The sequence below is a fragment of the Pleurodeles waltl genome, chromosome 3_1, assembly GCF_031143425.1.
Source record: "Pleurodeles waltl isolate 20211129_DDA chromosome 3_1, aPleWal1.hap1.20221129, whole genome shotgun sequence".
Taxonomy (NCBI): domain Eukaryota; kingdom Metazoa; phylum Chordata; class Amphibia; order Caudata; family Salamandridae; genus Pleurodeles; species Pleurodeles waltl.
Genome location: NC_090440.1, coordinates 1,482,718,753 through 1,482,743,620, shown reverse-complemented (window position 1 = coordinate 1,482,743,620; position 24,868 = coordinate 1,482,718,753). Strand labels below are relative to the sequence as shown.

At 43.6% G+C, this 24,868-nt stretch overlaps 1 protein-coding gene across 1 annotated transcript in view; it reads right to left on the bottom strand.

Annotated features, from left to right (window-relative positions):
- Nucleotides 1–24,868, bottom strand: part of SPOPL (speckle type BTB/POZ protein like) — a 414,483-nt gene that overhangs the window by 162,062 nt on the left and 227,553 nt on the right. Inside the window, exon 8 of the mRNA XM_069221532.1 lies at nt 8,798–8,923. Coding sequence (XP_069077633.1) covers nt 8,798–8,923 — 126 coding nt within the window. The remainder of the gene's footprint in view (nt 1–8,797; nt 8,924–24,868) is intronic.

Genomic DNA, 24,868 nt, shown 5'->3' with positions numbered 1-24,868 from the left:
CAAAAGCCGTTTTGTTTGGCACATGATTGAATTGAACGACGGATATCCAAGTGGATGATACCCCTATGATGGACTGGATTGAGCAGTGTTAGTGAACACTCGAATGTTGAGTTCTAGCACTGGTATACATGAGGTTCATCTTAATTTGGAACTATTTTGGAACTATTGGCAACTAAAGGGAGACCACTTTGATTACATTCAGTCATGAGTTGTAGATATATAGTGATTAATATTTATGATTTTAATTGTCATTTGATGCATTGTTATTGTTGGATGTGATATGTGTCATTGTGAATTGTCCTTGTCCTGTTGGTTTGTTTTGTTTGATTTGTTATTAGTTCATTGGCCAAGAGGGGTTATTGATGTATGTTGCAAAATACAATATATATAATTTTGAAGACATTAACAGATTTGGAATAAACTGTTATTGTGAATAAAGAAGAAATTAGTCTGATTTCAGTCTCTGTCATTCTAGATTGAGCTGACGTTCTAAAAATTAAGGAGAGTGATACATTATTTACTTTTGGTACATATGACATACCTTCCTTGAAAACAGTACTACCAATGTTAATGAAATGCTGTATCTACACTTAAACCTTGAGATTTATGGATTGTTACAGCATCTTCTAGAGATGCTGGGAACTGTTTTCTTCAGATGTACAAGTCTGTTACAAGCAAGAAACACTCAACACTTCTCGCTATCAGTTTTACAACATCAAGTTGGTCAAATTTAACGGCTAGGTATTCAACATCATTTCTGTTTGAGAGAAATCAATTATTGTCACTATGGCACAATTAACTAATCCTTACTCAATGTTTAAAATATGCAGCCAAATTATCCTAAAGTTTTTACAAACACATAAACTCTTTTCTAATCCGGCAGTTTAGGAAACAGACTTCTCCATACAGTCCAATTTTTATTGTAGTTTTTCATTCAACAGTATTGTCACTTCTTGGTGTTCCATTTGATCAATTGCTGTGAGATCCAATATTTGTTCTTTCTCCAGTTGTAGCAATTGTTCATTAAGAGGCAAATTCCTAAAGAGTAGGCATTAGACATAAAATGGATTTTTGCTGTTGAAAAAAGTCAGACATTAACTGTGCTCAGATTTTTTTGAAGGAAATATGTTTTTTATAAGTCAGGTTTGCAAGCAACGTTTTTCCTTCATTTGACAGTATTATATTAGTATTATACAGTCTATATTTTTATCACTTACCCTCTATTATATTCATTTTCAGTTTTTATGAACATGTTACTTTCATTCGCCTTACATACAGTCATACCTTTACTAATGTAATTTAAATCAAACTACATTTCAGTACACATACCTGCTAAGTGTTTTTTGGTTGGTCTGCATATTTGTGTCTCAGTATCAGTTTTTTCTCACACTGAAAATGTTCAAAAACCCAGCAGAAGAATGGTACACAACATTCATACAAGGCAACCATTAATGACAACTTTTCCAAATCTGTTTTCAAGGATATTCAATCAGAAAAACAATCACAATCTCCCTTTCATACTTAAGTTACATTATACCACTTCTGACTGACTGGCTGCTATAGTTAACCCTTTCCAACACACCTTAAAAGATAGAGCAATTTGGTAGGGGTTTTGCCTGGATCCGTGAATTCACCACGGCACTCAGCGCATCCCCACACCCCACTCTATGTAACTCCCCAGCAGATCTCCGCATCCACGCAGGAGTACGAAATTCGTTATTACTATTAACTGTAAACAATACCATATACACTCCTGTTTGATGACAAAAAATATACACACATAATGACACTTTTAATCACATTTTAACACTAGAACTGCAACTTCAAAGTCACAGTATTGTCTTTTTTAATCCCTTCCCCCCATTCTCCTGTAGCTGTGCTACCATGGTAACATACTTTGCAACATTCTTTTACAGCAGTAGGTCACAAGTTCATAACAGTTTTTGAGAGCAGCATTCCTACTTTACAAGTAAATGTAGCAGGTGTAGCTGATTTTTTAAAATAATAAACATATCCTAAACACCAATACCTGTTCTAATTTCTGAAAACCCAACCCAATATCTATTACCTTTTGCCACATAATCACTACCTAGCTTTATGCACAAACATATTTGGAACAACCAATAAAATCTGTTCTTTCAAATTGTAACTAGTAGTTTCCATTTCAACTGCATTTCATTTGAAATGTACCTCATTCAACTGCAGCCTTGTCCTGTGTGGTACTCCATCTTCCCTCCAGAATGTTAAGAGTGTGGATTGTAGGACACAGCTTTGTGTTTTGGGCCAGAGAGTGCTGGAAACAGTGCCATATACAGGGACCTGGATTTATCTAATGTGGTTATTACTTGGGTTGGCCAGAGAGAGTTAAAGTGTCACCAATTGCTCCCTTTGGTTGAAAGCATTAAGGATTGCCAACATCTAGACCTCATGATTGTAGTGGAAATGACATGGGCAAAATTACTGGGGTAGGAATGGAAATTTTAATGAAAGATACATTTTGAAAATTAATGGCAATTTTCCTACTCACTGCCTTTTTTTCTAACATTTTCCAAAGGCAGAAGTGAAGAGGTCAAGTAAATTTTGTCCAGAAGTAGCCAAATCCAGGAAACATGTTAAACTGTTTCTGCAGCCATCAGATACTTTAACATGGGTTCTATTCACCACAATAAATCCCAGGTTGATATGCACGGTATATATAAAATGATGGAGTTAACCTGACAGAGAAAGGCAACAGGGTGTTCCTGCAGAACTTAAAAGACTGCATCCTGTTTCATGTGTAGTTGGCAACTACACCTAATAAACACAGTCTCTTTTCAGAGCCAACCCCTTAACCATAGATTTCACTTTTACATTTTTTTTATTCCTACTTTTTACATATTATTCGGATGTGCAGATCCATCAGAGGATCTAGAAAATGTCAATTAAAACAATTTTTTGAAATTTCACACCCATTATCAATTACTATGCCACATTTATATCAAGCCACTGGGGTCAGGGAACCTCTACCCTGACCTCTTCCTATGCATTCCAACACACAATATTGCCGCAGAACCCTTTTAAAGATACCCACACTCAGTGTGAAAGTGTGAGTCTGGGTGAGAGAAGGGATGTGTGTCTGTCTGGGTGTGATAGTGGGTGTGAGAGTGTCTCTGCGTGTGAAAGTGAGTGTGGGAAAACTAGGCTGATTGCAGACAGCCCCTCACTTCTTGTCCCCATTTGTAGCTGATACTGGTGTGTTCTAACTCTGACTGTGCCCTGGTCACTGCTAACCAGTCCCAGGGCCAGTACTCTGTTTAAAATGCTATATGCAGATTAGGCCTAATTATAATTAGCTCTGCCAACCTGTATGTAGGTTTAGGGACCCCAGGGTAAACAGCTGTGGGTAGCCACTGCTGTGTGCTGGCCTTCATGGCAACACTACCCTTGGCATAGGAGGCAGACCCCATAGCCAAAAGCAAAGTGGGCCCACTGACCCTGTTGGTCATGGTGGGGTTACTCAAGTGCTGGGTAATGTATGTGGGTACGCTAGGCATACCCTAGCAAAGTTAGGGACAGAGGAGGTGAGAGGAGAAAGACACCCCCTGGAGTGAGGTTTCATGTTAAAATGGGCCCAGTTACTGTTTGCATGAGTCAATTGCCCAGGCAGGGGGAGTGGCCCTGACAGGAGGATGTAAGGCAGAGTAGGCCTGGCAATAGTACAGCCAGTTTTCCTAACTCCCTTCCTCGCCTGACAAGCCAGGAAGACTCTCACAGGGTTGGGCTGAGTCTCCTGGGTGTGTTGGCTTGGGGGTCCGGGAAGGGGGGCAGTGTGGGAAAACGAGGCCGATTGCAGAAGCCCCCTCACGTTTTGCCCCCATTTTTAGCTAATATTGGTGTTTTCTGACTCTGCCCTGTGCACTGCTAAACAGTCCCAAGGCCTGGGCACTGTTTAAAATGCCATATGCAAATTAGGCCTAATTTTAATTGGCTCTAACAACCTACCTATAAGTAAGTCCCTAGAATATGGTAGGGCATGTAGGTGTAGGGACCCCAGGGTAGATAGGGCACCCCTGGGTGCACTGCTGTGGTCCCTGGTGTCATTGTAAAGGCAGGCCTGCCTTGCTGGCTGCATTTAAGTTATACTTAACCCCCAATTCGACTTTAGGAATAAAAGTACTTCCAAAGACTCAAACTACCTTATTTTTGCATATATGCCACTCCTAAGGTCCTCCCTAGGTGCCACCATGGTTGAGTGCAGTGTAAATATAAGCAGGGACCTCATAAAAGATGTTTTATAAGCCCTGGTGATCGAAAAACAGCCAAATGTGTTTTCCCCACTGTAGTAAATAAGGTCCTTAGGTTAACATTATTTTAAAATATTAAAGTCTTATTTCCAATAGAGACTGGCTAAATATAGCAAGCTTGGTACCAAATTAAATTTGATAATAAATCCAACAACTTGCCAATGTTTAATTTAATATAACTAGCCCAGGGAAAGAGTTTTAGAACTATTTCTGAAAGTTACCAAAGTCAGCCCTGTAGTGCCTTCCTTGATTGGTCAGCCTCTGTCAGCCTGAGCCAGGCTATCTTAATGAGGTGTACATTGGCCTGGGCTGAGACAAAGGAAGCATCTGATAAGCAAAGAACTGTTGCAGCAGATGGCAGAGCAAGATGGCAGAAGCGTAGCTAAACTGGTCTTCAAAGGAGGAAAGCCACTTGGAACAGAAACTTGACCTCCCCCATTTCCTGCTCCCCCAGACGGGCTGGAAGGGGTGTGCTAAGGAAGACTTTGTCACACAAGTGGGTAGACTCAGCCAGATCTAACCTCCAAGGATTCATTTTTGCCACCTTGAAGTTTTAGAGAATGTTGCTTTCTGGCACTGATTTTTGCCACACTTCACAGCAACTGGTCACACCAGAGGGTGGTGGCCTGCACTCCACTGGACTGGAGCACTCCCTGCTTCCCACCCCAAGAGCAAGGATTAATATGGCAGAGCTGCCCCACAATTCAGATCCCTGCTGGAAGAAGATACTGGAGAAGGACTGCCCTGCTGAACCCCCAGTCTGCACCAGAAGAACTGCACTCACAAGGACTGCACCAGCTGCACACTTGGCGGTTCATAGAGGAAAGGACTTTGCCTTGCTTCTGCAAATCCAGAAGTGGATTACCTGTAAGCTACAGGTACAAAGGAGCTGACCAGAGACCCTTGCATCAAGTTCCACAAAATGAACCAACTGACCAGCGCCCAGTGGCCATTTGAGGAGTCTTACCACATGCATTTTGGGAACTGTAGTCCCAACTTCCAAGGAGCAACTTGGAGCTTCTGAACCTTGGATCAAGTTTGTGGGCACTTCAAGGACCCAAAAAGGACTTCTGGAAGAAGATTCAGAAGTTTGGAGCAACTATGAAAAAAGCTCAATAAGTGGACCAACCCAACGTCGAGAAGACTACGCTCTGTCTCCCTTTCACTTGTCCATACTTCTTGCATCTACCGAAGCAGACGTGGAGGACTGCAGCAAAAACCTGGAAAAGGCTCACCACACAACTCCGGGCCATCACCTCACTTCTGTAATTCTGAATGGCCCTCAAGACTTGGTTGTTCGAGCTGCAAGCGCCTGGATAACCTATCAGGTGATTAGCTGTGATTAGCTGTGCTTTATAAATCCTGATTGATTGATTGATGCTCTGCATCCCTAGATATTTATATATTTTTTTTCTTTAGTATCTCACAAACTACAGAACGGATTTACACCACATCACAAAAAGCACACTTTCTGGACCCATATGTAGCTTTTTGTAAAATTTGTTGCATTTCCGCCCAGCGGTTCCAGCTGTAGTTATGTTCAAAATCCCTAAGGGAAAATACATGGAGAAAACGCTTTTTGAAAACCCCCAATTTCTCAGCTGTCGTTTGATGGATCATCCCTGTTTTCAAGTAGCTGAACCAACTGTCATATTAGTTTTGAAATATTCAGGAAGATTCATCAAGCAGTGCCAAATCTTAGCAAAATAAAAAATTATCTTCCTATGGAAAGTAGGTCCCAACTATACTAGAAGAGTTATGTGTGCTTTTGCTTGGTGGTGGCGGTCAGCTCCCACCGAGGAAAAGTAAAGTGCTATGTACCGGGGGTGGGCACCCTGGGACATAGCAGGAGCCGCCGGTGGTAACTATAATGTCCCTGTAACGTGATCTTTTATTCACTGATAAAACCAAAGGTTACAGGGACATTATAGCTACATTCTGAATTTACTGGTACAAAACCATAGAAGATCAGCAGATATAAGTGACTTTAACTTGCACCCTAAGGTAACTATAACTCGCACCCTCGCGATGTACAGTTTTCTTATCAATAATTTTATTGCAAATGTTGCAGTGATAATATCAAAGATGCCATAGAAGATGTCATCAATGATATAATGTGTGGAGTAATTAGCTGTGCATGGTGAAGGCACATGTTACAATTACCTTAGGGTGCGAGTAACCTTTGTTTTTTTCAGTGACTTTCTATGGTTTTTTTAACGTAAAGTAATTTTAGTTACTATACGTTGTTCTAACCCCCACCCCCTTTGGCCGTGTGTGGCGGTTGTTGGTAGCATGGCCAGGTCTGCTGCCATACCCTACAGCCAAGTGCTTATAACCATCCAGCCATGCAGGGCCTTTGGTGAATATTGCACATGGTGGAGAAAAGTAATTTTAAACCTATGACTTGACCCTAAAACACCTCTATATCACACTCCTTGGTTCAGGATACCTCCACCCTGACTCCTTATACCACTTATAATTAATATTTTCAGCCCCGGGGACCCTCTCCAATACCATAAAACAGTGGCTGTAACTTTCTATTCAGGTTGTGGCCAGCCAATTACAGCGTTTCTATTTGCATGTGCATTCGTGAAAATGTGTGAATTTTCGTGAAGGATCTGCAGCCCCAGATATGCAATTTTATTTTCCCTTTAATATCTCCAAAACTACTGAATGGATTTCCAACAAATAAGTGAAAGCATGATCTGCATATTGAAAGCTAGCTTTCTGCCAAATTTTGTGTAATTCAGTAAAGCGGTTCACGCTGTCGTCATGTCTTAAGGTCCTATGGGAATTACCATGGGAAAGTTAACGTTTTTTGACTTCGCTTTCATTCGGCCCTCTCTTGACAGATCACCCAAAACTTTCCATGTGCATCAAGAATTACCAGGCCATTTTTTTTGGAAAACTTGGTGAAGATTCGTCAAACCATGCCAAAGATATGGGCAAGTCAAAAACATTTTTCCATTGAAACATGGTCCTAACCATAACTACCTGGTGATAAGCACCACAAGGTAAAATACATATATTTATATATATATATATATATATATATATATATATATATATATATATATATATATATATATATATATATAGATATATATCTATATATCTATATACATATATAAATATTATTATATGGGTTGCAGTAATGCAGTAAGTATACAAGAAGCTTTGATATGCCAATCTCTGTGTCCATTTTCCCTACCACTTTCAATCAATCAGGACCTGTAAAGCGCGGATAATCACCCAATAGGGTATCCAGGTACTTGCAGGTCCCAGAGAAAGCAGTGAAAATGAAAGAAAAGCAAGGAGAAGGCACACTGAATATGGGGGGAAAAGAAAGAAGAAAGCAATGAAAACAAGAGAAAAGCAAGGAGAAGGCATACTAAAAACAGAGGAAAATGCAAGGAGAAATCAGTGAAAACGGGAAAAAGCAAGGAGAAGGGACTCAAAAAACAGGAGAAAAAGCAAGGAGAGAGCAGTGAGAACAAGGGAAAAGCAAGGAGAGGCACACAAAAACACGGGGGAAAAGGAAGAGGAAAGCAGACAAAATGAGAGAAAAGCAAGAAGGCACACAAAAATGGGGGAAAAGCAAGGAGAAAGCATTGAAAATGAGGGAAAAGCAAGGAGCCGTCACACAAAAAATAGGGGGAAAAGGAGTAAAAACAAGGAACAAGCAAGAAGAGGGCATACAAAAAAACGGGGGGAAAAGCAAGGAGAAAGCAGCGAGAACGAGGGAAAAGCAATTAGAATGCCCTCAAAAAATGGGAGAAAAGTTTGAAGAAGACAAGCAAGAGCGATGCAGCAGCAGGGGGAGAGCTGGGGAAAGCTGTCTTATCCTCCACAATACACATTTAGACTTCAGTAATGGTCTCATAAGATCAAACTAATTTGAGAGGGTTGCTGTATGCCTCAATTGGCATCATGTCCAGGCTGCAATGTTGAGAAGAAGTTGGGGTCCCCTGCTGGCGCAGAAGAGCTATTGCAAACTTTTAGAGATTCAGTCCAGAATATTGAAAAACTGGGAAATCTGCAGGAAGAAATATTTATCAGGACTTGATGAGGTATCAACCTTCCAAATAATTGCACTGACCACAGGATCAAATCCATTCGAATCTGGTTTGCCAGCACAGCACTTTAAATGCTTTGTCCCAGACACCATTAGTTGGAACTAAAATTCCAATGGATTTGTTCCTCTGTGTAAAACAATAATTTGAGAGGTTGCTATCTCATTGTGCCCTGATGAAGACCCTGATATGAATCATTTTTAGGGGGTTGACAACATACCTAACTGTTTTCTGTATAAACTTAGGATCTTCAAGCCTGAAATTGAGCAAGACTCTGTGCGTTTTAAATTTAACTACTTCTCAGTCAACATTGTTTCTCTTTATTATAATCACCACACACTTTTTTACTATTGTCATTAGGCACTACTGTCACTAAGCACTATCATTGCCTTGTTTTATGGAGCACTTACTTGCATTTTTAGATTTTGTTCCCATAATTACCTTGTCGGCTGCAGCTAACAAGCTGTCTGCGATTTCTTTAAGATTTGGTGGCGATTTTCCTGTGTAAATGAATCCCATCAATTCTTTAAACACATCTGGATCGATATCTTTTATATGTACTCTGTTCTAAAACAACCATCAAAGTCACATTAAGAAAACAATGTACATGGATTGATATTTATAAAAAGTACATGAGCACGTGGATTGAGAACATATCTACTTGTAAAGAAGTATGTGCAGATGATTGAACATATGTTGTTTATGACAACCAACTGTTGCTTATTTCCAATATTAATCACATTTCATGCTTCTCAAAATGGTATCAAGGTGTTAATGTAATTGTCAACTGTCCATCATAATAAAGGAGCTGTAGAAGGGGAAAAGAAGGAGTTTAAAGAATGATTGTAGGATGGAGATGTAAAATATGAGAGTAAGATAGGTATGTTGTTGCAAGAAGTGACAGCGGATGGTATGGTGTACAAGTAAGGAGTGCTTATGACCTTGACAAAAATCTTTGAAAACGGATCAATCCACTAACAATACACATGCCAAGTTATTTACCGTCAGTAATGCTCTTTCTGGTGGACACTACGTTTAAGTAGATTTTCCACTTTGTGAATCCACATGGAGCCAGACTGGGTTCCAAAACATTCTCCAAAAGTATTGGTAGGAGGCACCACTGGCCACCGACCTATGTCATGAGTTCATCCCACCTCTGACCTGCATAAATGCGCCATACTTACACTTTATCATCAGTTTATGCACTGACATTTTTTGTGCCATCAGGCGCAGAGTCTGACTGAGAAATTACAGATATTAATAGAATGAGTGACCTAACTGAGAGCTTTGTTATGTCACTCCACAAAATAAGGAGTAGGGCAGACAGTGAGCAATCTGCAGTTAGACAGAGTCTCCACCAGAAAGTGCTACCAAAAATAAGTAACTAGTTTTTTTGATGGATAATCCTCACCTTGTGACCTAATCCTAAAGCAATACACCTTCAACAATGTGAGTACCTTAGGAACAGACGTGGAGAGCAACTTGGGTCTGCGGTACAAGAAGACTAACAGGTCTGAGCAGGGAAGTGACAATTCTTGGAGATCTGAGTTGATACAGCAGTGCCTGGTCAAAGCAATGACGAACACACACATAGTGGTTTGGCCAGTGTCCAAAACAGGAACACTCCAAGCTAGGGCCGTAGTAGCAAGCTAGGCTTTGGTGGAATGGCTAAAATAACATCAATCACCTCTAACAGAAGATCAAACCCCTTTAGTTGATTCTGCTCAAACTCCATGAATAGAGGGATTAATTGTGGGGATTTGGATACAGTCTACTGACCTGTTGTGAGGACAGAAGTTACTCTTAAAAAGGCAGCTGAAACGCAGGGCAAAAGCTGAGACTTGGCAGCTCTTAGTACCAGACTCTCTGAGCTCAGTTCAGGGATATGAGGATGAGCCTGACCTGGTCCTGCCTGCCTTCTTTCAAGACTTGAGTGATCAGCAGCAGAGGAGGAAAGACATACAGAATGCCTGAGTCCCATTGAAGATGTAAGCCATCGCCTAGTGATCTTTGTAGAGAAAACTCCAGGGTTAGAGTTGAGCATTCTAGGAGATGACAAACAGATTTACTTCACCAAACTAAGCAAAGATTCTCTGTGTTACTTCCGGGTGCAGGTGACACTCATGATCAGCAAGACAATGCCTTCTGACCACATCCACCTGGATGCTGTAAAAACCTGCTAGGTGACTGTTGTTAGAGAAGTCTTGTGAAGGTCTATCCACAGCTTCAGAGTCTTCCAACAAAGGGTCCAGAAAGCCACAATGGCCTACTAGAAGCAATACCACATGGCAGTCATGTAGGCCTTCAGGACCTAGACAAATATGTCCCAGATAAAAGGCAAAGAAGAACTGAGGGCCAGCTCCCTCACTGCACACAACTCCAACTGATTGATGTGAGGGTGCTGCTCTACAAATTACTGGAGACCCTGGTCTCCATCTTTTCCAGATACCCCTTGTGACCCCATGAAAGACATGCTTCTTACCAGAGTAAGGTCTGGCTGGGGAGACGATAATGGCCTGCAGTACATCAGAATGATATCCATTGAATGGACAAGAAGCAACAGCAAGATGCAGAAAGCCAAGAGCCCAAGAATCCTCCCAATTAACAATGAAAAAAAAGTGCTTGCTTCTGCAGCATCAGGTTCATAGCATGAACGTCCAGCATCTGTTGCCGGTCTTTAGAGCTACTGTGTTTTCAGGGTGACCCTTATAAAGGGAATTCTCTGCACTGGTTAAAGATGGCTCACTGAGCAAGAACAATATGGTGGGCAAATACAAAATTGTTGTCTGAAAGTAGTGAGAGAAAAGCTTAGGTGAGCCCATCTTCAGGAGCCAGTCTTCAAAGTATGTGAATATATGTATTTCTGACTCGCAAAGATAGGCTGCGACAACTGGTATGATCTCCATGAGCATTCAAAGACCGGGTCGAGGCAAAACAACAAGATGGTTAATTTATAAAGATCTGACCCACACTGTGAGTACTGCCTGTGGGATTGCAGGATTGGAACATGGAAGTGCAAGTCCTGCAAAGCCCAAGACACTAGCCAGTGCTCAGGGTCCAAGTAAACAGGACCAGGGCCAGAGTCAACATTTTCCCTTCTGAAAAACGAATTCACTAGTCTGAGGTTCAAGAGTTGCCTCAGGACCCCATGCTTCTGAGGGACCAGATAGTATTAGGAATAACACCCCGTATCCCGCTCCACCTCTGGCACGATAGTGATTGCACCCTTGGCAAGCAATAGCTGTACCTGGTGGAGGGAATAGCAGCATATACTCCCATTTTTGGGGCACAAATTGGTGAAATGTGCGGAGGAGCATCCAAGCATGGTAGCAAGTTACGACAGTGGGGCCCATCGCCTGGGCAACACTGCCCTTAGTGTCCAAGACAAACCTCGAAATGTGTCTTGGTATGTCCTGATCTCCCTGCACAGTTTGGACTAAACTACTCCAGTGGAGGAGACAAAATCTTAAATTTTCTTGGAAAACCATTCTGGGACTGCAATCAGAAATGCATTTAGTTTTTCACAGCTGGTAGGGTTTAAAAAATATGGCTCTCAGAAGTAAGATGCTCTGTCAGAAAGGTCAGATCAGAAGGCAAAAGCCTATAATCGCCAAGCAATTGTGCAACTTACTAGCATGGTCAAGCAAGGTCTATGCCACGCCACCATGGAAGACTCCATCAAGGCATCGTATAATGGAACCAAGGGCTCTTAATTTGAATGTCCAGCCACAAGATCTCAATCTAGTGACTGGCTTTAGTCTCTACAATAGACAACTGCAGATACAACATATCTGAGGTACTACACACCACCAGCGCAATAGCAGCACTTTGCTCAGTTGAGGCCTCTAAGTGTGAGTTTAATTCCATTTCAGACAATGTACCTACACCACTAGCATTTTGGAGGTCAAGGTACAAGCCAGCATCAGTATAATAAGAGGGGAGCAAATTATCCACCACCTCATTGCCATCTTTGTCATAAGGCTCCAGGCCTTGGAGACAGCCATAGTCAGAACTGAAGACGGTCTCCATTGCCCTGAAATATTGCCACTGAGGCAAAGGAAGAGGAGAGTAAAACACCTCAACCTGGTTATGCCAAAACATGACATGGGGAATTCTCTTGCGGAAATTGGCTCTTGTCCAGAACTAGCTTTGAACTAGATGTCAAAGTTGGGGGGAAGTGGGGTCAACAGCAGAGTATGGAATATCTTCCTGCAGCAGGAGAGGCACACCTGTGATGGACTAATTTGCATTTCTTATGTTTGCACTTGAGACTCATTTGGATTTCTTATGTTTGCACTTGAACTTGTCCTTGGACTTCATTCTACACCTATAGAGGACTGCCAACAGGAATGATCTTAAGAGCTAAATATGGAGTATCTTCCTGGAGCAGGAGAGTCACATTGGTGATAGGCCTCATTTGGATTTTTTATGTTTGCCCTTGAGCCTCATTTGGATGTCACATGTTTGCACTTGAACGTGTCCTTGGACTTCATCCTACACTTACTGAGGACTGCAAAAAGGAATGACCTTAAGACTTGGATCAAGATCAACCCCATGCCCTCTGTTCAGAAATGTAGACTTTGGCTTCCAGCTTCCTGATGCCCTTCAGGTGCATCAGGAAGCATTGGTCACAGGACTTGGAGTTTGGTGCAAAGGCACCACAGGCAGACTGAGTAAATCTGTAACTTGTGATAAGCATGCCATTGTTTAAACCCTAACGCTGAAAGGCAGAACTGATGGCAGAACTGACATAAGCAGAAGGGTGTTACCTGCAGGCTGCTCCGTTACATCATGTCCAGAGGAGGGAAGGAGTCACAACAGGGGTCAATGGTGCCACCTGCTGGCATGCAGGAGCTGTTTTGGAAGGTTTTCCAGATCCAGTCTGGCAATTTAGCGAATAATCTGAGGTTACATGCTTCCTTCACAAAAATATTTTTTTTTAAAAAAATGCTGTTTGGAGTCAACACAGAGATAATCATTCACAGATGACTTGCATTTTTAAGTACAACTTCTGTAACTAAGAGAAGCACACATATTCAAGTGCAAACATATTTGTGCGTTTGTACAAAAAACAGTTTTGGTTAGGTCATGGTTTTGGACAACAGCAGTGCATTTCCAATTCATAAAGTGATGAATTGGCCCCAATATCTTGAACCTGCAGCAGAGTTGCAAAGGTCTTGTTTCTGATAGTTGCAGTTTTTATACTTAAGAGCAGAGGTCACTGCATTTATTTATTTCCTTTAGAAATGTATAACGATATATAGTCCCAAAAGTAGCTATCATGCAGACACTGTTTAGATATATGATGTGGCTGGGCTGACATATCTGGCACATTTGTCTGTCTTAAATTCACTCTGCAGCTTTCTACTATTTGAAGGGAACTAAATTCAGGCTGTTCAGGAGTCAAGACATCAGACACTGACTCACTCTTCCTTGGTTCCAGAACAGCACAGCTGGTGGGCATTAATCTTGAGAGATTTGGTTATCCAGCAGTCCAGTATTTGTTCTAGCAACATTGGAATGAGTTTTCAAAGTCCAATGTTGCATTTGACCAAGATCGAAGGAAAGGCATATCCTAGTGTATAGTGCCTCACTAACGTCCCTTACTAGCAACATTGAAATGAGTGTTCAAAGTCCCATGTTGCATTTGACAAAGATCGAAGGAAAGGCATATCCTAGAGTATAGTGCCTCACTAACTTCCCTTACTGAGGGCCTGATTTAGTTTTGCGTATGGATTTTTTAGTCACAAATGTGACAGATAACCTATCCGTTTGATTACAAGTCCATTATATCCTATGACACTTAGAATAACGTGTATGCAATATCGGTCATTTTTGTGGCAGAGTACGCATCTACCAAACTGTAAATCAGGCCCTGTCTTCCAGGTATACGCCTATAAGCCTAACAATGCATCTTGTGTTTATATTGTAAAAAAGATATAGTACAATTTGGTGTTTTCTCTGAGAAACCTTTATGCAACTTGAGCATAACAATGAGTGCCGTTGTCATACTACTAACAGACTGGATGCTATCCTTCTGTCAATGTCTCTAAAAAGAAATGTTTGCCATGCCATCCAGCTTAGCAACAGGTCACTAAGAGACTGAGCCCCAAACTGGGTGCCTGGTGAGCTCACACACAAAGGTGTTTCTAAGCACCCACGCACAACAACCGTTTGAAATGCCATCACTATTTAGCAACCAGTTTACCCAGGCACAAAACTATATTATCACAAGGGGGAGGAGCATCTCTAAGCAAAGCTGTGCCCGCCCAAATCACATTTTCCCACTGATAAACCAGCAGCCCAGTCACATGAGAAGTACCAAAGCATGAATGGAAGATCAAAACATCTCTGCAGATCTGAGAAAGGATGAAGGTTATGATTCCCACTAACCATAATGTTTTCCCTGATTTCATTCCCCCGGGCTAGTATTTGCAATATAATTCTGAAATTTTGATCCATATTTTAAACAATAAGTTAGGGACTAATAAGCCCTCACTCATAAAATGTATATAGTGAATGTGTACTAGTAGGGGAATGGCTCAAGTCCCTTAGAATCCCTGCAAGTTCTCCTAATGGTCTTTTGCATTCCAAATGTCTCTCTTATAAATATGTTTAGTACACATGGACGTGTATGAGATAACTGCCCATGTTCTGCTGATCTGAAGACTAGGATGGATATATTAAAATATCTAAGTGTCAGTGAATTTTCAGCTACTGGTATTAATGTGGCTGAGACAGTTGTAATACACTGATAAATCTATAAATCTTCCTTAGGACCAGAAAAGGTCAGACAAGGTTTGTTAAGTTTATCACATATAAAGATGACATAAAATATGGGATGGTACCTGAGATATTATGTACAATCAGTGATATGGTAGAAATTCTAAAGATACTAAATCTGAACTGACTGCCCTAGAACTGATATAGGGATCCTGTTAATGGGGCTATACATACTGATTCTATATTCCCTACTGTTAGACCTGGCATCTTTGTTGTGGTTTCCCCTGTCTTTTTGCCTTCGCTTCCTTTATTTTTGACTATGTGCTGGACTTTGGTTTTGCTGGTTTTTGGGACTCTGGGCACTTTACCCCTGCTGACCAGTGCTGAAATGCAAGTGCTTCCTATGTAAATTGTGATTCTGATTGGTTATCCCTGATTGCCATATTTGATTTGCTAGTAAGTCTCTAGTAAAGTGCACTAGAGGTGTCCAGGGCATGTAAACCAAATGCTACTAGTGGGCCTGCAGCAGTGGTTGTGCCACCCACTTGAGTAGCCATGTAAACATGTCTCAGACCTGCCACTGAGGTGTCTGTGTGGGCGGTTTTGCACTGCCAATTTGACCTGGCAAGTGAACCCACTTCCTAGGACCAAACCTTCCCTTTTACTACCTGTAAGTCGGCCCTAGGTATCCCCATGGGCAGGGTGCAGTGTGTAACGGTAGAACATGTACTGGTGTGTTTTACATGCCTTTAAATATCTTTTAAGTGCAGTTTTCCATTGGGGGCTGGTGTAAATGGCCCTTTTTGCAGGGACATCCCTAAACTTTTTGCCTCCTTCCTCCTTTTTTTCTGACCTGTTCTTGTTGTCTTTACAACTCTGGGCACGTTACCACTGCTAACCAGTGCTAAAGTGCATATGATCTCTGTGTAAATTGTATTGGTGATTGGTTTATCCTTGATTGGCATATTTCATTTACTAGTAGGTCCCTAGTAAAGTGCACTAGAGGTGCCTAGGGTTTGTAAATCAAATGCTACTAGTGGGCCTGCAGCACTGATTGTGCCACTCACATGAGTAGTCCTGTAAACATGTTGCAGACCTGCCACTGCAGTGTCTGTGAGTGCAGTCTTGCACTGCCAATTCGACCTGGCAAGTGTATCCCCTTGCCAAGCCTAAAGCTTCCCTTTTTATACATCTTAGGTACTCCTAAGGTAGGCCCAAGGTAGCCCCATGGGCAGGATGCAGTGTAGGTTAAACGTGGGGCATGTACTGATGTGTTTTACATGTCCTAAAAGTGAAATAGTGCTAAAGTTGGTTTTAACTGTTGCAAGACCTATCTCTCTCATAGAATAACATGGGGAGCCTGTAAATAACTTTAAAGTTCAAATTCCCTTTGGAAGCAGATGGAAATATGGATCTTGGTGTCTCTGAACTCACAATTTAAAAATACATATTTTAGTGAAGTTGGTTTTTAGATTGTTACTTTGAAAGTGCCACTTTTAGAAAGTGGGCATTTTCTTGCTTCAACCATTCTGTGACTCTGCCTGTTTGTGGATTCCCTGTCTGGGTCAGATTGACAGTTGGGCTGTTTGTGAATCCCCTCTAGACAGTGAGACAAAGGGTGCTGGGGTGTAGCCTGCATATCCTGATGGTCCATCTGTGCTAGAGTGGAGGGAGGAGTGGTCACTTACCCCTGAATGGACTGTGTCTGCCCTCTCACAATGCAGTCTCCGACCCCCTGGGCAAGGCATGATCTTGTAAACAAGAGAGACTTCCCTTTGAAGTTTATCAACTTCAAAGTCAGAAAGGGGTATAAGTAGTGGACCCAAAACCCCGTACTTTAGATTTCGTCAAGATCACTTCTGGATTCAGGAGCAACCTCTGCCAAAGTGAAGAGTTGAAGAGCTGAGGTGGAGTGCTTCCCCTGCCTGCCTGTGGAATCCACATCTGGGTCAGACTGACAGTTGGGCTGTTTATGAATTCCCTCTAGACATTGACACAAAGGGAGCTCAGAAGTGTCCTGCATATCCTGATGCGTCTTTCTGAGCGAGGGGGGGAGCTGATACCGGCACCTGAAAGGGCTGTGTCTGCTCTCACACAATGCAGTTTCCAACCCCCGGGAGTGTGTATGGGGCCAGGTCTGGGCAAGGCAGGATCTTGTGAACAACAGAGACTTTCCTTTGAAGTTTGCCTACTTCAAACACAGAATTGAGTATAAGTAGTGGACCCAAAACCCCAGACTTTTAGAACACTTCTGGATCAGGAGGACCCTCTGCCAAGGAGAAGAGCTGAGGAGCTGGAGGAGGAGTACTGCCCCTTTGCTGTGTGTGCTTTGCTGGGTTGACCTGAAGTTACTGCGTTTGCCTTAGAGGGGACAAAGAGAGGACTTTCCTGTGTATCCTGCTTGTGAAGACTCTCCAAAGGCGTGAACTGAGCTTGCCACCTGTTACGAAGTCTCAGGGACATCACAGACTTCATCTGTCAGCACCTGGGCTCCCTTACCGAGACCCCTTGGCTTGCTAAGTAGTGCCACATCCAGTCCCCGGGCCCCTGGAAGGAGGGGTTGGCAGAACCAGAGAGAAAATCCACACACTTGAGCCGAGCAGCAGAAAAAGTGATGCAGCACCTGCACCGCGACTGAAAGACCGATGCAGCTCCAGAGAAATTGACGCCTGGCCAACTCAACGTGGATTCATCGCTGCCGTGTGTACAGATTTTGGACACATCATCCCAGGGCATTAAAATCTTGTCCGGAAACCGATGCATTGCTTACCCGGCAGAGAAAGAATCAATGCACAGCCTTACTAGTGAGTAAGGAATCGACGAATCGCTTGCTTTTCCAATGCACGCTCGCCCTTGCTGCTTTATTTTTCACGCATACCAGGTACTGTGTGCTAAAACAACACATCCATTGAGTTCTATGGATTAGGACTCTCTTTACTTTAAAAATTCATAACTTTGCTCATGTATGTTGGACTTTTGTCATTTTGGTCTTGTTTATGTAGATATATATTAGCTATTTTTCTAAATTGGTGTGGAGTCCTTTTGTGGTGTTTTCACTGTGTTACTGTGTGTGTTGGTGCAAATACTTTACACATTGCCTCTAAGATAAGCCTGACTACTTGTGCCACGCTCCCTTACCCTGACTAGAGTGAGGGTCCCTACTTGGACAGGGTGTAAACTGACTGCCAACTATAGACCCCATTTCCAACACCTATTGAAAAATACTGCTGCACATATTATAATTTACAGAGATGCTAATACAGGGCTATTGCTAGATACACACATGCTGGACTATCTTCTCAGTACAATCCATACTAACATACAGAAGTTTCCTTGAATGTTCTGAGCACGACAGTTTCACAGAAGGATGCAGCATATAAAAAGACCAATACAAATAGGTCCATTAATGTAACTGCAACAAGCATTGCAACATTAGGAATATATGGTATTGACAGACTACAGGGGTTACTAAATCCATGTTGTAATCTACAGGCAATTGAAACAGTATGTACCCCAGGGAGAGGATACTAACACCAGGGCTAGTATACTCTCCTCCACAATCACAACCCAATATTAATCCACAAACTATAACAACTGACCTTCTGCCCAGTGGTGCAAAACATGCTTGAGGTTCCAGAATTCACATTTCAGCAGACTCTCACTAAACCTCTGAGAGATTATACTGAACAAATAGCTGATATTATTTGCCCTTTAAATCCAAGCATTACAACTCTAGTAGTTTCAGACTCTGACATTTTCATTTGAGTAATAACAGACCTGGAACACTGTAAATCCAGTAGATTCAAGGATTTAAGAGGAAGCTCAATCAAGGCCAAACAGCTCTGGGGTCAGATTGCTGCTCTCCAGAGCCAGCTTTTATTAGTGAAACATTGTAAATCCAGTGGATCCAGGGACTTAAGAGGAAGATTGATCAAGGCTAAACAGCTCTGGGGTCAGATTTCTTCTTTCCAGATCCAGCTTTTATTAGTGAGCATTCAACATGTGCCAGTACACAAGAGTGAGGGTATACACTATGTAGGGTTGTAGCTGCAGACATTCCTGCTAAAATAGTTGTATAGGTGTGTTATGAAGTAGATATTACTAGGTCAAACTAAACTGACAGAGTAATCCTCCTGCAATGTTGATGAAACATGAATTATGCCGCACCCCCAATGTACAAGACAAATATAGTTATTCATTTGAAGTAGATGGGACTTTTACCATTTCAATTCCATGAGAAAATAACTAGCATATTCCAAATGAATGAGTGAGAATCAACTTGGTTAAAGTTTTTCATTAAGTCATGTCTTCCATCAATGCTCCATCTGAGGTCCCAGGGCATCCTCTGCAAAGTGGCGGATCTGCAACCACCTCTGCCAGGCCCATTCGGATATATCAGGCCTCAGCTGTGGGCGATGGACTCATTTGCCTCTGATGTTCTGGATCTGTCCAACTATATCTGAGCAAGTTGGCCCACGTACAAACCAATGAGCACTTGAGTCTAAGTGGTTGCAATGGAGAGCATTAATAGGCTTCTCAGGGAGGTAGTGTGAAAGAGCTTCAAGCTCAGAACTCAACAATCACCAAGCAGTGCAAAAACGGATTGCCTAACCCAGAACTTGTCTTTGTTAAAAAAAAACAGTACTTTATCATGCACAGTAACAGAAAACACTACACATTACAGGTCATAGAAGCAGATGCTTCATTCGTATAGGGTAAATGTACTTATTGCTGATAATCAACTCTTTGCTTGTCCTCTCAATCTCTCTCCCCTCTGCCGAGTTTGACATTTACCTTGGACAGTTATAAGGCACCGCGCACACTGTTAGAAATGGGGTTTCTGGTTGGCTAGGGTATGCACCTCAGCCAGGCGGAACTTACCCACTCTAGTCAGGGCAAGGGAGTTACACGTCCAAGATAACCCCTGCTCACCCCCTTGGTAGCTTGGCACGAGCAGTCAGGCTTAACCCGGAGGCAATGTGTAAAGCGTTTGCACAACACACACATACATGTGACGCAATATCCCCACCACAAAGGAAACACAACACCAGATTATATAAAAATACACTGTATTGTACACAACGTAATTATTAGACCAACATCACATAACAGTACTATCCTGCTACCTTAGCAGTTGTCAGAACGTTACACATTAGTTACTCTGCAAACTAGCAGTAGTCACACATAACACACGGGTTACTCAGTATTCTGCAACATAAGCAGTAGTCAGGAAACACGTAATCACATTAGAACACTTGTCACAAGAATATCATAAAATGCCCATAGTAGGAACATTAGAAAATCTATGGCAAGTTTAAGCAAACATATTAGCAAGTCATGCCCATAAAAGGAACATGTGCACACATATGTAAAAGCATCATAGTACAGGCAGGTAATATAACACAATTAAGAAAGTCTGTAGAAAGAACTTTAAATCATAATTATATTTGTCCATTTAAAAGTACCTGTTCTGATACAGAGGCACTTCTAGTGCCTAAAACGAGTAAATGGGGCCCCCGGCGCTCCTCTGCGCAAAACGGGGGCCTCCTGGCAAATCTGGGAGTGAAGAGGGTAGCACACACCCCCTCCGTACTCCTAACGAGCCCCTCCAGGGGCCTGTGATCACTGGGGGCCCCCCTGGACCTCCACCGGCCCTCTTGAGGGGGGCCCAGCTCGCCCAATACTTTTAGGAAGGAGGGGGGCGCCACGCACCCCCTCCGATTCAAGTGCGGGCCCCTCCTGGGACCCGCAAACTTTGTGGGGCCCCCGGGCCTTGTCTGGCTCTCCTCAATAGGGGGGGAGCCCAGAAAAGTTAGTGCTGGCCCACACAAGGGCCAAGCTGGGGACCGGCGGTGCGGGCGAGCCTCCGATGAGGCTCCCGTACCGTCCGCTCGGTCGAGGAATTTGACCGGGCCCCTCCTGGGGCCCGCGATCCAGGCGCGGCCCACACGAGGGTTGCGGTGGGGCAGGGAGCCTCCGACGGGGCTTCTCCTCCTGCCCACCTTCACGCTGGACGCTGCGACCCGTCTGGGCTGCAGCCGAAGGCAGGCACCCAAGTAGGTGCCTGCTTGTGCCCCGGGGGCGCTCTCTAGAGCGAACCTCGCCACAGGGGGCACGCTAGGAGCGTGTTCGCTCCGATATTTGGTTTGAAGGTGCCCCGGGGGCACGGAGAGGAGCGCGCCGGCTCCTCTCTTCGTCCTGGGGTTACCAACAGCGCGCTCCGACGCGCTTGAAGGATTAAAGGTGCCCGGTAGCGGCGGTGATTTCTTTTTGGTAGAGACGCGCTCCAGGAAGCGCGAGGGCATAATTAAAACCCGGGCTGCGGCGGTGATTTCCTTCGGCAAAAAAAAAAGCGCTTTCAAAGCGCTAGGACCTCAGCAGCTTCCACCATTAAAAGAATGCCTTTTTTTTCTCTTCAAGCATCCTGGGCAAAGATGTCAAAGATCGTTGCAGGGGTCAGGGGCCACATCACCCTGCCCCTGGGAACAACTACACAAGAAGGAGCATAGGGCTGGTGGGCCCAGCTACAGGCCAGCACAAGGGGTGCAGATGGTGGCAGTTCCTCCTAGTGACCAGGCAGGTCACAGGTCAGCACAGCAGCAGCAGTCCATGGCGGTTTCCTGGTGAGTCCATTCATCAGCGTCCTGTGTCCAGTTTCAAGTTCCAAGAATGTTCAAATTGTGGGGAAAATTCCCCTGTACTTATAGTCCTTTTTTACAGTGTTTTACAATGATAGGGAGAGGAGGTTCCAGCCAGTTACAACTGGTTCTGGGAGTGCCCCCTCTCTCCTTTCAGCACAGGCTCCAAACATCAGTGGGGGGTTAACGACCCTATTGTGTGAGGCCAGGGCACAGTCTTTACAAATGTAGGTGTGCCCCGCCTCTCCCTTCTCTCAGCCCAGGAAGACTATTCAGTATGCAGATGTACCTTGGTGACACCTCCACCCTCCCTGTGTACAGGCTGTCTGAAAAGTATGCACAAAGCCCCAACTGTCACTCTGCCCAGACGTGGATTGGAGTCAAGCTGCAAAACACCAGAATTATAAGCACAGATAAATGCGCACTTTCTAGAAGTGGCATTTCTGTGATAGTAATAAAAAATACACCCACACCAGTAAGCAGTATTTATTATCACCATCACAACCATACCAAACACGCCTACGCTACCCCTCATAAATCAGACAATACCCTTTACACATAAAGCAGGGCATTTCTAATGCAACCCTATGAGAAGGCAGCACTCACAGCAGAGAGACACCAAGTTAGGCTGTTTGTCACTACCAGGACAGGCCATGCAATATGGCACATGTCCTGCCTTTCTACATACATGGCACCCTACCCATAGGGCTAGCTAGGGCGTACTTTAGGGGTGACTTACATGTAGTAAAAGGGGAGTTCTGGGCCTGGCAAGTAAATTTAGATGCCAGGTCCCTGTGGCAGAAAACTGTGCACACAGGCCCTGCGCTAGCAGGCCTGAGACAGGTTTGAAAGTCTACTTCAGTGGGTGGCGCAAGCAGCGCTGCAGGCCCACTAGTAGTATTTCATTTACAGGCCCTGGGTATAGAGATACCACTGTACAAGGGACTTATAGGTAAATTAAATATGCCAATTAGGTATAAGCCAATCATACCAACTTTAGATGGGAGAGCACCTGCACTTTAGCACTGGTCAGCAGTGATAAAGTGCTCAGAGTCCTAGAGCCAACAGCGAAAGGTCAGAAAAACCAGGAGGAAGGAGGCAAAAAGACTAGGGATGACCATGCGTATGGCCAAAAGTCCAACACACACTATGGAGTTTTGTCTGGTTTTCGGCTGCGACAGGGACCAATAGCATGTGTCTTGCATTCTCTTCCACTTCTGGAAGGAGATGAGATGGCTGTGACTGATCTGGCACTCAGGTTAAGTCAACTGAAGGCAGATGAGAAGTCACCCACGTGGAGTGTGTGCACGCATGCAGGCTATGGCACCATCTCAGGCTTCTGGCTGGTCGTATACCAGCTTCTGGACATCAGGTGGGCTGTGGGGTTCAGGATAATGGGACCACCTCAAGGATGGTTGCTGCCAAACACACAACCCTGCAAAAGCTAGTCTGCTCAGGTGCAGATGAAAGACACAGAGGAACAGTCCGCTCAAGCTTAGCGTCAGGATGTTGCAGCAGTACAATCCACTCTGGCACAACTTCACAATGTCACAGTGGTAGAGTCCACTTGGGCACAACTTCATAATGTCACAGCGGCACAGGGTGCTTAGGCACATCTCCACAGTGTCTCAGCCGAAGGGACTACTTGGGGACATCTTCATGATGTTGTCATTATGCTGACTGCTCAAAAGATACTGCACTCCATTTTCCATTCTCTGGAGCACGCAGACCACTCTCTTTGTCTTCCTGGATGGACAGACCCTCTAGCTCAGTAGTTAGCTGCCGTCTGGCTCAAACTGTACAATCAATCTTCCTGTAGGATTGGCATGCTTCTTCCCTGTCTCATTATGCAGGTTGAAATATAAGTGCTTCAAAATAGAAGGACAACTTCTTCCTTCCAGGTTAGGCTCAAGGTGATGTCCATTCACCTCAGGAAAGAAGGCTTTCAGGCAGACACCAAGTTTGGTTGCACATTACTCACTGTACCGTGAAGAACGCTTACTTCAATTTAAACAATCGTGGAACTGGAACCACAAGTGGGTTGGCACCAACCCCCCTTCATATAGTCATAGCGGACAGGGGATGTGGATTCTTTGTCTGTGCCTATAGAACCACTTTGGTCTGATTTGTCTTTCCTCTAGTCTCTCCAGGCCATTCTATTTTGTGCAGAGTAATGCTCTTCACAGCAGGGCTATCTCCAGTCTGGAGTACCCATAATAGAAGCACAAAGATGTGTGAGCTTTCTGCACCTGTATACTAGAAGACACACAGGATAGGTCCAGAACCTCACTCATGTCAAGGGACAGGCCTAGGCTGATGTGCACAAACTAGATTAGCATGACCTTCGGCCAAGCTACAAGACCAGAATACAATATATTTGCAGACTGGCACTCAGGACAGAGAAACACAACTGTACACCATGCAGGTGGTATTCTCATCCTAACAGACCTTCCCTCCCAGATCATACTTTCCGAAACCTTACTTCACTGCTGAAGAAGTCTAATCAAGAGATCGGCAAAACCGGAGGGAAAGTCCATCTACATTTATATGTCTCTTTCCAGCTTTATGCTTCTCTTAACTGCACTGCAGTGTTCTCCGATTTCTTGAAAGCTGCTTGACATTCCTCAGTCCCAATCATCTTCTTGGGCTGCTTATTGGATGTCAAAGCTGTCAAAGGATCCACTATAGTCCCATTGCTAGCTGCAAAGTTACTGTAGTAACCAGTAAGTCCCAAAAGGGCTCTTATCTGTGTCTTGGTTCTGAACACCAACTACTCAAACACTGACTAAACCTTGGCATCCAATGGGTGAATAGTCTCATTGCCCACCTGAAGCCCTATGTAGACTATGGTCAACTGCCAAACTTAGCCCTTGACTTCATGGGAAGTTGTTCCCCGTTTCTTGTCCTATACCTATTCTAGGTGTTTCAGGTGGTCCTTTTAACACTGCAGTTTCATCCAAGTAGGCCACGCAGAATTCTTCTAGCCCTGCTAGAACAGGGTGCACCGGGCCCTGAAAAGTAACCATTAGTCATATCAAAGTGCTCAACCACTTTCTACAACCTAGCCGGTCCACAAGCTCATCAGCTCTGGGAACCAGATACACAGCTAACTTAGGCCCAGATTTATACTTTTCCATGCAAAACTGCAGTT